General features: G+C 48.9%; 1 protein-coding gene across 1 annotated transcript in view; it reads left to right on the forward strand.

The window, feature by feature from the left end:
- PDIA5 (protein disulfide isomerase family A member 5) overlaps positions 1-16,979 on the forward strand; it is a 91,370-nt gene that overhangs the window by 61,637 nt on the left and 12,754 nt on the right. The window contains exons 11-13 of the mRNA XM_003991711.6: positions 783-919; positions 13,397-13,467; positions 14,015-14,175. Of these exons, the coding sequence (XP_003991760.1) occupies positions 783-919; positions 13,397-13,467; positions 14,015-14,175 (369 nt within the window). The remainder of the gene's footprint in view (positions 1-782; positions 920-13,396; positions 13,468-14,014; positions 14,176-16,979) is intronic.

A 16,979-nucleotide genomic window follows, 5' to 3' on the forward strand; every position in this document is an offset into this window, starting at 1 on the left:
TTTTCAGCTAGCAGGTGGGGAGGAGGGATCTGGACTGACCTCCAAGCCTGACTTCCTGCTCCAGCGCTCTTCCTCTGAGAGAACTAGATAACTTCCTTCCAGTTATCCAGTTGTCTCTAGGAAGGATTAGTGATATAGTGTAGATGCCGTCAAGGTTAGGGTGTCCCTGATCTTGTTTCCCTTGGCCTCACTCTTCCTCATCACAACCTTCCTCCCATGCTGGTCAGTGAACACCTCGCACCACCCATGTGGCAGCCTCCCTTTCCCAGCCCCTTCCTCAGCCCAAATTTGGTCTTTCTCATACACTTGGCCTCTCTCTTTCCTCCATACCACTGCACATACCCTGCCCCCCCGTTCTTTCCTCTCCCCACTCTCTGCCCTTCCTGTGGGGAGCTACCAAGCACAACAGAGAGCTTTTCCAAAGGTCACTTTTTTGTTGCTATTTATTCTTGCCAGTTTGCTGAAAGTTTGAAAGAGCTTGAGATGCTATCAAACCCCCAGATTCTTGGGAGGAAGTGGGGTTTCTTGAATTGCCTAGGGAGCTCTGGCTGAAAGCCATTATTTATAAGAAGACATCAGCTCTGCACTTCTGGGGCTCTCAGGGGAAGGCAGGGTGGGCAGGGCCAGATCGCTCACCCCTGGCTTCTCCACTGAGGGGTTTCTGGTGAGCCCTTGCAGCAGGCCATATGAGCCAGTGGGAGCTTTCACCAGGGGGCTGGATTTCGTAAGGGCTGCTCAGGCCCCGGGCTTGCTCTGAGCTCTGCCTGTTTTTGGTCTTCCAGTCCGCAGCCGCCACAGCCCCAGGTCCCCGAGACTCCCTGGGCAGATGAGGGCGGCTCCGTTTATCACCTGACCGACGAAGACTTTGACCAGTTTGTGAAGGAACACTCCTCTGTTCTCGTCATGTTCCACGCCCCATGTGAGTGGAACCTTGCTCCTGCCACAGCCTTTCCTCTCTCAGCATAGGACAGGCACTGCTCTGGGACACGAGTCCAGTGAGCACTGGCCTGTTGGATGCCTCCTCTATGCCAGGATGCACTGGTGCCAGGCAAGGTTCCCCGCCCCCACGGCACACACAGCCCACCCTGCATCACCATTGGAACAGTACCCATGTCCTCATCGGGCCCCGGTGTTCCTCACCTCAACCTAGTGGGCCTGAGTACGTTCCCCTAAGTCAGCATAAGTTGGGAAATGCAAATAAATTTCCCAGAATTGGAGGAATTAGGACTGGAGGGGTCCTGAGATACTACCCAGTAATCACCTCTAATCTAGGTGGGGGAAATTGAGGCCCCAACAGAGCCTGTATCTTGCCCAGCAGCTGAGACGGCCCAGCGAGGCCAGGTCTGGAGCCTCAGATCCCCCAGCATGTAAAGTGCCTTCCTTCTGCTTCACCTGAAAGTTTCATGCCCTGAAGTGGCCACAGTGGATCAAGGAAGGGAAATGTGTGAGTGCTGTAAAAGGTGTCTGCAATAATGACTGGGAGGCCTCAGGATGTCCTCCCCATCCTCTTGGAGAATGGAGAAATTGATTACAATTTGTTTCCAAGAGGGAGAAGGTTGCACCTGGAGGGGTGAGCAAGGGGATGACAGCCCTGGGACACAGAGTTCCTAGGAAAGTCAGGCCCACTGCCATGGGTGCCCAGGGTCCTCGGCACCCTGGGACAGATGGGAGGCGGGGCATGCCCTTCTCTTAGAGCTTCTGGCCAGCTCTTTGGTCCAGTGATGGCAGGAAAGAGATTGTGAAGAAAAACAAGCAAGAAATAACCACTTTGGGTTTATTTTATTTTAGTTTTTAAAGTTTATTTGTTTATTTTGAGAGAGACAGCACGAGCAGGGGAGGGGCAGAGAGAGAGGGAGACAGAGAATCCCAAGCAGGCTCCGTACTATCAGCATGGAGCCTGACATGGGGCTCGAACCCATGAAACCATGAGATCATGACGTGAGCCAAAACCAAGGGTTGGATGCTTCACCGACTGAGCCACCCAGACACCCCTATAAATAACTACTTTGTAGATTAGTGCCATAAACCGTCCTGTCCACAGAGGCATATTCAGTGAGGAGAATGCAGTATTAATCGTCGCATGTGTAGGGATCTTTATGCTAACAGCTGTGTATCACCCTGTGGTGATAAAGTGGCTCCCCCTAGGGTCACCTTTCACCTTACCCACAGCGCCAAAAGGCAAGTATGATTAGCCCCATTTTACAGACAAGGAGACTGTCTCACAGAGAAATGGCACAAATTGTACATTGCTGTATAAGTCCTATACTGCTGAGCCCTGGTCTCCCCACTCTCCCCTTTCTCTGCTGTATCGCATGGGTTTGGTTAGTTGGGAGCTGTTCACAAGCAGATCACCATTGGGGATTTCCTCAGCTCCTTTCTTTCTAATAAGTGCCAGATTTTTAAGAGAATCCAAAGGAAAGTATTCCTATACCCTTTTTTCTGAATTTCTAGAAAACTGACAAAACACGCAAACAACTAAGTTTCAAAGAGCTTCCTGCTTAAGGGTGATGATGGGGCCTTGGGAGCATTTCACCCCCAGCCCTGCCAGGGCCTTAGTGAGCGTGTCCCTGTGGTTGGCAGGAACCGAAAAGCTGCCTGCCAGTGAGCCCTGCAGCGTCTTCCTGGCTGAGATGTGCTCTCCCCACCCATGTCAGAGCTGCCGATGGAAGCCAGTCTGGCAGCAAGTTACATTGCGTCTAGAATTGGGATCACACCGCCTGCATCCCTGTCCCAGCAGTACTGGCTGACTGTGATCAGTTCCTCCCTGGGAATGTCACCCCTGCGTGTCGGTCCTTGCAGCCTGCATCAAGAGAGCCTACCCAGCTCCTGACACAGTACAGAATGGTGTGAGCAGTGATTTGTGGTTTATGCATCTCAGCGTGAAGAGTATGGACCCCTTTGATGAATCCTGTATATTATTCCAAAACAATATGTACCAGATACATTGGAATTGTTTTGTTTTGTTTTTTGAGAAGGGGGGTACAAGTGAGTGAGGGGCAGAGAGAGGGGGAGAGAGAAAGAAGCGGGGCTCACCTGAAGCAGGGCTCGAGCTCACGAACCACGAGATCATGACCTGAGCCGAAGTCAAGTGCTTAACCCACTGAGCCTCACAGGCGCCCCATATTGGAATTGTTTAATAATTGTTTATTAAGCCGTTTCTTTTTCAGAACCTGGGTTGCACACTGGGTAATTTTTGTCTGTGTTCTTTCTTGTAGTCTTTGGTTGTGAGCAGTCTATTGTAGTAGCTGATGCTTACAGGGTCTGGGGCCTGGAACCTGTCTGTCCCTTACCCTCTTCCCTCCCTGAACCAGAAGGATCTTGTTCATTACTTCACCCCTCCCCCACCCAAGGTCATCTGTGGGCATGGAATAAGGGCTTAAAGAATGAGAAAACAAACTAATAAAGTTGTTTAGAGCTAAATTAGAGAGCCAGAAACCAGATGGCTCTTGTTTTCCCCATTAGTCATTGTTATTAATAAATATTTTGAAAGCCACCTCGCTCTGTGTAGAGCCCTGTTGAGGGGGCTCTGATTTCAAACTTAGCAAACGGGAGACATCTGTGGCTTCTGCTGGTGGGTGTCTGCCTGTGAGGGCCCCTGCGTTCCCAGACGAAGTACCTGCTAGCCCCCTGGCTGTGCACGTGTGTATGTGTGTGGGTTTATTTCTGCTGGACCAGCAGTGATAGGGATCAGGGCAATAGCATGAGGGGAAACTTCCTGATGAGCTGCCTGTTAATGTTCCCGTCAGAGGGGAATGGCTTCCCATTGGATAATCTCTCTGCACAGTACTTCCATATCCAGGAGCATGGTCTGTCATCTGAGAAGGGAGGGAATGCACGCAGTTTTGAGGGAATTCGGAACCCAAGAGGGGAGAGCCGCAAGCACCGAACTTTTGGCTGCCTAGCTGTGCGTCTGATGCTGGAGTGCTCCCCATAACCTGCAGTGCTTGGGAAACCACTTTTGTGGCATTTGACCTGGGGAAAAGGACAAACGGCAGGAGGCCAGAGACTGGCAGTGCTGTCCTAGTTTTCCCAAGTGCATAAAAGGTGAATGCTGGAAATCAGTAGTATTACAGGCTTCCATCCCAGAGCAAACAGGAAGTAGTTTAGAAGCAGACCGTTTGGAGACTTAGAAGAACAAGTTGGGATCTTTCAACACAGGAGACCATAGTTTCTACTAAGGATTGCTGGATGTGCTTGATTTGTCTCTTAGGACATGATTACTGAGTTCGTGAATTAGCACGTCTTTCTTTTATCAAAAGCAAATCTCTGTTTTCCTGACTGTATGGATAAGAGGGGCGGGATGGGGCCGCCCTGACAGGAGCACCTCCTTGGTGCTGAATGAATGTGAGTCAGGCCTGGCTCTGTCTAGAGGGTGGTACTTGTTTTTTATTCAACAGTTTTGTTAACACTCTAAAAAACAAGGCATACTTCTAAATCTGCAAGGGTTAGAGCTGGAAAAAGGATAGCTAGCTAAAATACTGAACAATTGCATTTAAGATTTTTAAAGATGCCAATAGTCTGAAATAGGGCTCAAACTAAAAAGCTGAATTTGTTTTTCTGACTTCCTGGTAATTAAAAAGGGATGCATGTACATTTTATAAAGGGATAATGTAGGAAAATATAGAGAAGAAAATTAACCTTCCTGACACTGACTCCCAGAAAGAGTCATGGTCCCTCTTTGCAGTGTTATTTCTATGCACAGAGTGTGTGCTTGCTCAATGTCAGATGCTTCCCGGTTCCACTCTGAAAGGCCAGGAAGAGAAAGGATCTTCAGCTTTCCACCTGACTGATGCCTGCCCCAGGTGGGTGCTCCCTGGCATCTGTACGTTCCAGAAGCAAATCACTTGGTTCTGTGCTTGAACTTTCACAGGGTACCTATGGAGCTGACCCCCTGGATTCTTGGCAGGAAAAGCCCCTGTTGTTGCCTATTATCAAACCTCCAGTGGCCTCCTGCTTCTTTACCGTCTTTTCCAGCTTTCTTGCCACTTACTTTCCACCTCAGCCTCTCCTCTTGCCTTATTACCTTCTTTCCCTCACCCTTGCCTTCTAGCTGGAGTGGGTTAGAAACCTCACACAGATCCTTCTGCAGCCTCTACATCTGATGCCTGAGTCATCACTGAGCAAATAAGCACAGGCGCTCAGCACAGTGCAGGGCCCCCCACGTACGTTAGCTCCAGTCCTGGCCCAGATCACACCGAGGGAACGACAGGGGCTGAGATTTACAAGCAGGTTTGCTCCGTGGACCTCGCCTTCCGGAATTGGGATGAGCCTCCTGGGGAGGACAGTCTGAGTGTGAGCAGTGGGCTCTGAGAGGAGGGTGTGTGCTGTGCAGTGTAGGGATAGAGTGGGGGCCTCACTCGTAGCCCTGGGGCAACCCTCCATGGCTCAGCGCTTCCCCCTTTGCATCCATCTGGCCTTCAGTGTGGGGCCTGGCATGGACGAGGGAGGCTGCAGCACCAGGCCCAGCTCTCTGACCCCGCAGAGGACAGTGTCCAAAAAGGGTGTGGTGGCCGAACACAGACTACTGCCGCTCCTGGAGCCTTTTGTTTCTTTCTGCAACTTCCTGAAGGAGAAAAGTCAGAATGCATTGTCCTCATCTTCTTGTCACTGTGTGTTTGGCTGCAGGAACACCCACCTGCTCCCCCCGTCTGTGTGCCTGCAGCCCTGCATTGGGCCACGGAAGGACACTACCTGAGGGAGCGTCACCTACGTGGGGCTGGTAGAAGGAACAAAGGAGGGCTCACAGGGAGGGTGTCCCCGAGAAGCAGCTTGTCCCCCCCATGCACCCCTGCGCATCCACCTGCATTCCGGGGCAACAGGTCCAGGGGTTTTCTTGGAAACGTGTGCTGGAGGCTGCTGGGCCTGGCCTGCCTTCCAGGAGCTGGGCTGTCTCCCTCGGCTCGGTAGCAGAGCCCTGTCAGACTCCAGATTTTCTGCTTCTTACTTTCTGTCTTATTCTCAATTAATATGATCTTCGTATAAAACCTAGAAGGTACAGAGAAGTATAAATGATCAAGGTGGAAAAAAACCACCTACAATCCCGTTATCCAGAAGCAACCACTTGTCACTTTTTGGCATCATTCTTTCTAGTTTATTCCCCCCCCCCTTTTTTTTTTAATTTTTTCAATCAACATATAGGTAAATAGAGTTTTTTTTCTGACATGTGTGGATTTGTGTAACTGTCATGCCATAAAAGTCCTTCATGCTATCACTTTTATTTTTAATTGCACAAAGAACATAAGGATAATATTAACGTGTTTATTATTGACAGCGCAAGGTTCAAGGGATATAGAAGAATCTAGTATGAACAGTGAAGTCCCCACTCCCTCCCCTGAGCCCCTACTGGGGTTGACCATTGCTACCAGTTGGAACATCTTTCTCCTCCTTTTGTGCTTCTACCTAAATATCAGTGTTTTGAGTTTAGGTTTTTTATGTTAATAGTATCATTTCCTGTCTTCTTCTGTGGCTTGCTTTTTTTCACTTACCAGTGGGTCTTGAAGAAGTTTTTGTGTACATGTAGATGTTGGCATATAAATCTACCTCGATCTTTCCAACCATTGAATAGTATTTAATAATTGAGATACAGATTTTAAACCATTCCCTAGTGATAGACATTGGCCACCAGTCTTTGATTAGTCAAACAGTGCAGTGAACATTTGTAAGCATTTGTATTCGGGAACATGTCTAAATATTCGTGACTCACTCCTGAAACTGAAGTTCTGGACCACAGGATGAGTGTGCTTGAGCTTTGATAGATACTGCCAGCTTCCCTCCAGAAAGTCTTTGCCACACCTGGCAGTGTGTGACAGCCTGCATCCTTGCCAGCCACGGATACCGTCCGCCTTCTCAATTCCTGCCAAACTGGGCAAAAGGGCAACTTGCCCACAGCTCCTTGGCCTCTGGAGAAATTGAGCATCCTTTCATGTGCTAGTCAGCCTTCCGTAGTTCTTCTGTGAACCACTTATTCGTATCCTTTGCCCATTTTTCTGCTGGTTTTTTTTCTTCTCGAGCTGGAACTCTATACTAATCGATAGTAATCTTGATATGTTTTCTCACACGAGCCACGTGTTCTCTTTGTAGTCTGTTACTAGCTCTAACTTTATGGTGCCTTTCATTGTACAAAAGCTTCCTTTTTTGTAGTCAAATAGTTAAGTAGAATATTTATGGAGCACTTACCATGGTTCAGGCATTTGTTCTAAGCAGTTTGTATCTACTAACTCATTTGATATTCACAACAGATCTTAAGAAGTAGATATCATGATTTTCCCTAATTTATAGGTTGGGACAGAAAGGCACCAGAAGGTTGAGAAACTGGCCAAAGGTCACTTAGCCAAAAAGATAGAGGCAGGATTAAAACCTGAGCCTTCTGCAAGCCTGTCTTTCCCCATCTTGACCTCTGGGATTCATGGCTTGCCTGGGAAATCCATCCCTAGGTTATAAAACCAGTGCCCTGCATTTTGTTCTAATATTTTTGTTTTTTCATCTTGTTCTTTAATTCCTCTGTATTCTTCATCTTGTTGTACCAGATGGGAAGAAAGGATTTAATTTTATTTAAGTCCTTTTTTTCCATGCATGTTTTTCCTTTACATCTTTCTTAAAATTATCTTGTGTTTTCTTATGTTATTAAAAATTCTTTTTTGTACATGCTTTTTGTGGTCACATAATATTCCATTGTATAATGGCACCATAAATTACTTAGCCAGCACCGTAATGTTGCAGGTTCGAGTTGTTTACCGTATTTCCCCATGATAAATCACACTGCAGAGAACAGTTTCATGCATAAATATTTGTCCACATGTCAGATTATTTCCTTAGGATAGAAGCCTGGAAGAAAAAATTTAAAAGCTTGTTATCTACATTTTCCACTAATGTAAAGGAAGAGAAAAAAAAAAAAAAAACACTCTCTTTTTGCACAAGAAGAGGGCTGTGTGATGGATGGAGGCATCCGTCAGTGTGTGAGCCTGCCCCCAGAGTGTCTGTGAGTATCTACGAGTCAGCTTTGTTGTGTATACAGCTAGAAGCTTTGAAAGAGCCCTGCGGTCCCTGGAGGAGCTCATCACAGTGTTAAAATCTGAGTGTGTCTGCTAGCATCTGTAGGAGCCCCACTTCCTGACATGCTCTCAGCCAAGTTCCAGGCAAGGCAGGAGGAATGTGGATAGGAAAATCCAGGCTCCCTATAGGGTCCCAGTTACATGGGAGCTTTCCAGATTAATCTGGTCCCCTGGAAAATCCTGGTTCCAGGATCCAGGGAAGTCTCCATAGCTGATCTGTAATAAAATCATAGGTATAATTAAAGTTGGTGTAATCCAGAGGAATTGGAAAGCTTGGGGTTGACGGGAGGCTAACATTCCCACAGCCAGAAAAGAATGTGCTCGAGGAGTTGACATGCAGCCCCTGTGCCAGGTCATGAAAATCAGCGTAAGTGCACTTACACAGATGATAAAAACCCAACAAGGAAGTTTGGCAGTAAAACTTAATGGCCTATCAAATCACAATCAGGACACTAAAACTCAGTGGGCTGGAGTCCTGCTTCTGCTCTGTAACCTCCTCCTCTGGCTCTCATGCAGCCCCCATGGCCAGGACATCCTGAAGGCCAGGCCCAAAAGGCTGGGGCTGGGGTCAAGGCAGGCACTGCCCAGGACCCACAGAGCTCCTGAACAGGTGGGTGCCAACAAGGGAGATGTTTGTCTGGCCAGACCTTTCTCTTCTTTGGGGCCTGGTCATTCTCCTTGTCATAACTCTCTTTACAGAGGTTTATTGCCTAGCCTTCGTATCTTGTTCAGGAAGCAGAGGGAACTGGTGCTGTAAGCAAGGGGAAGAGTACTCTAGGGTATGAAGGAGAAGCTGTAGAACAAAATCCATAGATGTTGGAGATTTCCAGAGATGTTTTACAGACCTTGTAAGGAGCAGAAGTGAATAAATGGTGGGCAGGGGGTGGGTATGTACCCAGTAACTGGCTTGGCTGCCAGTTATACTAAATAGTCAAACTAGCAACTATTCGGATACAAGCATGACCCTTGCCCCAAAAGAATTTAGTCCAGTTAAACTTTGTGCGCACAGGTGTAAACCTGAACAGTATAGGCATGAAGTTAACTCATCCAAAATGTGTGTTGACTGCCATCCTCAGTACCAGGGATATGGTGGTGAGCTAGACACACAGCCAAGTCTGTACAGAGCTTGCATTCCAGTTGGAATGGACAGGTTCAAGTAAGAAGATGACTCCAGTTGTTGTTTTTTTTAAAGTTTATTTATTTATTTTGAGAGAGAGAGCACGAGCTGCGGAGACGCAGAGAGAGGGAGAGAGAGAATCCCAAGCAGGCTTCGCTCTGTCAGCACAAAGCACGAAGCGGGGCTTGAACTCACAAACTACAAGATCGTGACCCAAGCCGACATCAAGATTCAGATGCTTAACTGGCTGAGCCACCATAGGCACCTCCTGATTACTCCAGTTGTTTTGAGTACAGTTAAGAAAATAAATAGGATATTGGAAGAGAACATGATGGTGTGAGGCTCCTCCGGATTAGATGGTCAGGGAATTTCTCTGTGGAAGTGACATCTGAGCTAACACCTGAATGATGTGAAAGTGGTCAGCCGTGCACAGACATGGGGAAAAGACATGTTCCAGGTGAGAGTACATGAAGACCCGTGAAGTAGAACAGAAAGAAGACCACAGGTTGCAGAGCAGAGGACAGGAGGGAGGTGACAGGAGCTGAGGTCGGTGGGTGGGAGAGTCAGATGGCGTGCAGTTTACGGCCATGGTAGAGTTTGGATTTTGATGTACCTGTAATGGACAGCCATTGCAAAGTTATAACCAAGAGAGTTTGATCTGATTTATGTCTTGAAAAGATGTCCTGGCTGCTCCTAAATATCAGAAGACAGCAATATAACAGTCACAAGGCAGTACAAAATTAAATGCCATGGAAATATATGAATAAGTACTTTGTGAGTAGAAGAGAAATGGTTGGTTTGGTGGGGATGGAATGAACCAAAGACTCAGGGTAGGGGCCAGAGCCTGGCAGGCACTGTGTGGAGATGCCTGGTCCATCAGGGCAAGGGCTGTGATGATGAAGAGTGGGTGCTGACGGACAGAAGAATTTTGGGGGAATTTTGTGTCATGTGGACACAGTGATGGGAACTCCAGCCAGAAGATCCACCTCAATCCCATGTCAGGGCCCATCTCTGGCTCTAATGAGCTTGTCCCGTCTGTCTCATTGGGCTGGCAAAGCCCAGTACAGTGAGCAAGTACTTTTATTATCTTAAGGAGAGTCCTGGGAAACCGGGCCAGAAGTCCAGGAGAGAGGCATGAGTGCAAACTAAAGAGGCTGGACATTTCCCGGCATATCTTCCACTTGTCCCTCCCATGTCTGTGATAGACTCTTCCTCCCAGTGAGCCAATTCTCAGGCTCAGAGTCCATCTCTGGCCCACCACGGATAGAAGCTAGCAGGTGATATGGAAGTCTATTTGCCAACCCAGCAGGACAGTGGCATCAAAGGGCCAGAACTTGATAAAGGTATGAAGGTGAATTCTCTTATCTTCAGGGGTCCTGTCACATTGGGACATTTTGGAAAGAAATAGTGGTTTTCTGTCAGTAGCAATGGCTGGCTTTTCTTTGTCTTCCCTCCCCCAGTCCCCAGTCCATCGCACTGCCCACCTTGACCATGGGCCCTGCTGGCACTTGGCCTGACGATACCATTCATATCTTGTTTATGGGGGAGGTGGTCAGGGGTGAGTCTCCCTGCCACTCCTGCCTTTTTTAGAGGCCAGTCGGAGCCTTGAGCCCAGGTCTCCACTGGACTGAGTGGGTGACCCCGGCCACTCACTTCCTCTTCTCCAGGGCAGGCTGAATTCTTGGGTGACAGATCAGCATTAGGAGTTCCTCTGAGCTTCCTTTTCCTGACTTCTCTTCATGCAAGGTGAGCCTCCACCACCACAGTCAGGAAGGGCCAGTCTGGGAACGGGAGAATGGGTGATCCCTTGGGGCAGGCTGCCAGGAGCTGTCAGCCTGGAGGCAGGCCGAAGGAGTGGGGGTCCACTTTAAGAATTCTAGAACCCCTTCATCCTGACCATAAGCTCCAGAGAATGACTTACTCCTTTGCTCTTAGTGAGAACCAGGAAAAAAAAGTTCATTTTAGTATATTCCACGTCAAGTCAGTAGACTCTTCTGCAAAATATTCCATTACTCCTGACACATGGATTGGTGTGAATGGACACTTGAGCCTGGACACCTGTAGGGACAGCTCTGTGCTCTTCTGCCCCACCTCCCATGGGAAAGAATGCCTTGGAGTTGGGCCTTGTGTGCCTTGGCTTTTAACTGGGAACTGTGAGCCAGATAGGGGATCGGATCCCTATGAAGTTATACGTAAATTTGGACTTTATACGCATCAGTCTGGGAGAAGGGAAGGAGAAGCTTTTATTAAATTCTTAAGAGTGTCAGTGACCCAAGAAGGCCCAGAGTCCCACCCTGAGCTGAGGAAGATGCTCTCTCTTGCTGTTGTGGGTAGCTGCTCGCCGCAGGCAGAGGCCTGTGTGGTGTCCGGAGCTGGATCGTGTGTTTTCCATCTGGGGGACAGTTCAGTGAAGTAGAAATAGCACTGCACGCTCTATATGCTTCAGGCACATTCTGTTAAATGGGTTTTTATAGTCTTTCCTGAGAACCTGCCTATAATCTGTGTATGAAATTGTTTCTTTGGGGAAAACGTGTTTTCAGTTCTAGATAAACTTAACCGAAACAAAACAAAACAATCCTTTGTAACCTAATTGCTTAGAAAGTGACTAATGGCTTGTGATAGCACTAAATGTTCATTTCTGGCAAATGATGTTCTTATGTTTCAATGTCATGGTGATCTGTGGTTCATGGCATCCTGAGTGGGCTGTAGTCAGACCATGAACCCACAGGTTTCCCTTATCCTTGGGCCCATTTGAGAAAGACCAAAATGCTGGTGCCACTGAGAATTGTAGCTGCTCCCTGGGCTGAATTCCATCAGGGACAGTTCTATCCACTGAGTCATCTCATGGCTCCCCAGAGTGCTCTGTCCAAAGAGGGGCTTGATGGCTCTGGCCTGGATGCTGCATGATCACTTAAAGTTTCTACTGTCAGTGTGTGGGTGGGGGAGGGGGGATGCAGCATAGCCCCTTGTGGGAACCCCTTGTCCCTAGGAGGAACGGGTAAGCGTGGACTGAGGAAGCTGAGAACAGACAGGGGTGGAGGGGACATGTTTGTGTTCTGGTACCCCCTGGGGCTGAGCTCTGCAGGAGTGACCTTGGAGAAGACAGGAACTTTTGCCCCACCCAAGTGCTCAGATGGAAGCAGGAAAGCCCTTCCCATGGCTTGGTGGCTTCTGGAGGCTGTGGGAGGTCTCCTCTGCTAATACTGGTATGTCTGTCTGCCTCCCTTTCTCCCAAGTTAGCTACAGAATTGCAGTGCTGTTGGCTTCCACACAGCCGTACCCCCACGAGAAGGCCGAGCTCTGTCCCTGCCTTCTGCTTAGCCTGCTTCAAGCATGGCCCCCACGCAGCCAGGTTCACCTTTCAGCTGTCCCGAGCCTGAGCCAGTCTGGACCTCCTTGCTTCACAGCCCCTGCAGTGTTAGAAGCCAGAAAATACTCTCTACTAAAATGAAAGCCATGTACAAATGTCCTGACATCACCTATCAAAGTGTTTGTTTACTTTTTAATGTATCAAATTTTATTATTCATGATGTTACTGCATGTGTGTGGTTGGAGGAGAGAGCAGAGCAATCTTTATATGAAGAAATAGGCATTTGGAAATGACAGGCCTGATCCCTGTGCCTGTCATACATCCTCTCCTGTGGGGACAATTGGAATGTATTTTTGCTTCTGTGAATGCTTATTCCTGGTTCAAGCCTCGGGCTCCCTTTGCCCCTGGGGAAGGGGATGGCAGTGGTAGTGGTGCTGGGAAGCACACACTGCCTGTGACTGTGGCCTCCGGCCACACTGCTTGGGTTCGCACCCTGGCTCTGTGACCTGTGGCAGTGTAAGTAGCCTTGGCCAGTCCCCTACCTTCTTCGTGCCTTAGTTTTCTCATCTGTAAAATGGAGATAATCAGGTTATACCTTGCAGGGCTGTTGTGAGGATATAAAGCTCTTATAGCAGTGCCTGGCACACAGGACCTATATATGCATATATCCAGTATAGGACCTATAGATACATATAGCCAGTCTTTTTCATGTAGTGACTTCATTTTTTGCCTCTTGCACACCTTCCCCTCTCTACCAAGCGGATTAGGGAAAAGATTTCTTGCCTCTGAGCTGGTGCTGCTTCTTTTCTCTCAGGTCCCCCTGGTGTCTGTGAATAGGGCCCATCTGTTGCACAGAGGCAGGGGCATCACTGGAGCCTCCATGCCAAGGGGATGTTTTCTCTTGATTTCTTCCCACAGGGTGTGGTCACTGTAAGAAAATGAAGCCAGAGTTTGAGAATGCAGCAGAAGTCCTCCATGGAGAAGCAGACGTAAGCTTCCTTTTCTTAACCTCCCCACCACCATTTTCTTCTGAAGAATCAGTGACCTGAATCATCACAGTGACTTTCCCGCGCAGGCTCCGCAGCCACTTCCCTGATCCCTGAGGTCTGCAGGACGTCACTGTCCCTGAGTACACATGTTGTAGACAGTGGGGCCCGTAGCAGGGATGGAGCGGTGCAGAGAGACGATGGGGTCGTGTTCCCACGCTGTCCATGTGGCCTCCGCCAGGTCATGGCTCTGGGGTGAAGCCTCAAAGTTCTCTCTCTTTGCTCTGGGACCCTGGCTATTGGGAACGGCCACAGTCTACACAGCCTAATTGGCAGGGCAGATTTAAAAGTCTCATTTCAGCCCACAAATGAGAAATAATGCACTTTCTAGAGTGCAGTCATTCCCTGGAATATATGAGCCCAGGGAGACAGCCACTCCCAGTGAAACACTGGCAGGTCCTGGGCGGGTTGGGGGCTGGCATCTGGGCTCCTCTTCTGCCAGCACGGTGTCTGAGGCTGTCATGCATGGTTGGCCTCTCCCCCATCCCAGAGCTCTGGTGTCCTTGCAGCTGTCGATGCCACTGTCAACAAGGCCCTGGCAGAAAGATTCCACATCTCCGAGTTTCCTACATTGAAGTATTTTAAGAACGGAGAGAAATATGCAGTGCCTGCGCTCAGAACAAAGAAGAACTTTATTGAGTGGATGCGAAAGTAAGTGTGGTGGTCTCAGTAGCACATCCTGACTCCTGGCTGGCGGCCACTGGAACAGGCCTGGAGGAGACAGAGTAAACCTTAGAGGCTGCTAACCCTGGCTGAGGGCCACAAGAGCCAAGGCGGACTGGATTTCTCCAATTCTAAAGCCACCTCTGGGGTGCTGGCCACATGTTCTCACGCAGCACGTCACTGGTAGCCTTCCCGGATGCAGTTTCACCAGCACCAGTGCAGCAGGTGGCATGTCTGTCTTCTTAGACCACCCCCTCTCCCCGTGACCTAGCCCCAGGCTTCCTCATGGCGTTTTATTCCATCTGCTTTGATGGCTGGAGGACACACATAGCTCTTCACGCTCAGAGCTGAACTCATTCAGGACCAGGTCTGCTGGTGGTTGACCAGGCCTCCGGTAACGTGTCCACGAGGCAGCCTGTGGTGGTCTGGGGCTGACAATACAGATTGTGAAGAGCTCCCTCAGTGTATGTATTAGTTTGCTGATTTATCACAACAGGTAACACAGACTTGGGAGCTTAACAGCAGAAGTTTATTTTCTCGCAGTTCCACAGACCAGAAGTCCAAGATGAGACGTCAGCAGAGCTGGTTTCTTCTGAGGCCTCTCTCCTTGACTGTCTTCTTCCTCTCCACGTCTTCACACAGTCTTCCCTCTGTGTCTGTGTCCTAATCTCCTCTTCTTGGAAGGGCACCAGTTAGATTAGGGTAGGGCTCATCTCAGTGAATTCATTTTAACTTAATTGTCTCTCTAAAGACCCTGTCTCCAAGTACAGTCACATTCTGAGGTACTTGGAGGCTGGGACTTCAACATGTAAATGGGGGCTGGGGGGTGGGTACGGTCACAACTCAGCCCATAACAGCCTGCAAGTCCAGAGAACCTGAGTAGCCTCATAATTACTAGCCCAAGGACCTCCTCCTCACCCAAGGTCTTTGGAACCTGCAGTTCTTAGCATTTCCCTGTCCTATGAGGAAGAAGAACCATTACACAGGTACCCTGGGAAATGGAGGAAGTCCCAGGCCTTGCTTGAGAGGCAGAAATTGTTAGGACGTAGTTAAGGAGACTTTCTCCTATCTACACCCTTCCCCCAAGATGCGCGTGCATACACACACACACACACACCCTTGAATATTTGGGAATATTTCCTCATTTCAGCACTGGGTAGGCAGGGGAGATAAAGTAAAAGAAGACATATTCCAGCCTTTGCTGAGGTCCCTGGTACAAAGCATAGTATATTCCCATATGAAAACCAAGACTTTAGGGTCAAATGTGACATGAGAACCAAGCAAAATAGCAGCATCTAGATTGAGTTACTTTGTTAGGACATTTGTGCTCAAACTTAGGAGTATATACGTGTCACATTGTACTGAGGTGCTTGTTTAAAGTGCAGATCCTGGGGCTGCTGTCCCTGAAGCTTTGATTCAGGAAGTGGGAATGGAACCCACAGCCATAGTGTTTTGAGAAATACCCACTTATAGAATGGGAACGAAGGTTCCACTAGGTTCAGGAGAGACCCCTGGGAAGAGGTGGGTGCACTAGCGAGGTCCTAGTCTCAGCTTCTCCCACTTTGTCCTGCTCATCACTGGGGGCAGGTTCTCAGAATAGCCTGGCCTCCCTCTTAGGGATCAGAGGCGAGTGGTGGCTCACTTCCAGAAGGGACAAGGTACTCCCTCTTCTGGGTTTTCTGGCGTCAGAAGCAGGTTGCCATTCACACCTGCCTCTCCAGCCTCCCTCCGGTGCCAGAGCTGGTACCCTGGGAGGATTGAACAGGGTGGGGTTCAGGCAGTTTCTTGGTGCTTGCACTTGTGGTGGGAGAGCTGAGGGAATCAGGAGAGGCCTGGCTGCAGGTAGTGAGCACAGAGGAGCTGTGTCTGTTCTTTGCAGAGTCTCTCTGCTGCTGAGCACCTGAAAAGCACTGAGGGTAAAACATGGACTTTGGAGTCTAAGAGACCTGTGCTTAGATTGTGACCCTGGGCCATTTTCTTGACCTCACTAAGCCTGTTCCCATCTGTAGAACGGAGACAACACTTTCCCAAAGACTCATCTAGAGAATTAAATTAGACTATTGTGCTTAGCACGGTGTGTGGTGTGGCAATACTCAGAGAAAGGAAGCTGTTTTTATTATTGATGCCAGCTGTTATTTGGATCTATAACTGACAGTATTGCCACATAAGTGGCAATACCTTCCCAGGCTTTGCCAATTGCTTTTGTATCTGTTGCCCGTTTCATCCTCAGATCCTATGAGGTCAAGAGTTTTTATTCCTATTTCTTTGATGAAGGAACTTAGGTTCAGAGAGGTTGGCGGCCTTGCCCAGAGACAAATAGTAGTTCTTTTGGGAGCTCGGAAAGAATTCTCAGGCAGAGCATGAACAGCAGATAGCTCTGAGATGGAGGACCGAGGCCTGTCACGCAGGAGCAGGGTGAGGAATTTGGGTGAGGCCGATGGTGTTTCCAGGCTTGTACACAAGTGTGCTGTGAGTGACTGAGACAGGCCCACCAGTAGGCCAGCCCGGGGAGGCAGGATTCAGGGATAAGGTAGAGCAGGGAGGTCAGGTGTCGTCCACGAGCCAGGGTTAGGGCAGGGGACCTAGAGGAAGAAAAGGGAGGAAGACAGGGTGGCTGGGAGGGGCCGGTCTTGGTCACAGGAACAGCAGTGCCATTGACCAAAATGGAGAGGTAGCTGAGGAAAGCTGGTTTGGGAGGTGTGGAGGAGGGGGAAGAGTGATCTGTTCTGTTTTGTTAGGATTGGGGTGACCTCCAAGTGGGGCCTTCCAGCAGAAGTATCTGAAAAACACCT

The sequence above is a fragment of the Felis catus genome, chromosome C2, assembly GCF_018350175.1.
Source record: "Felis catus isolate Fca126 chromosome C2, F.catus_Fca126_mat1.0, whole genome shotgun sequence".
NCBI classification, from domain to species: Eukaryota; Metazoa; Chordata; class Mammalia; order Carnivora; family Felidae; genus Felis; species Felis catus.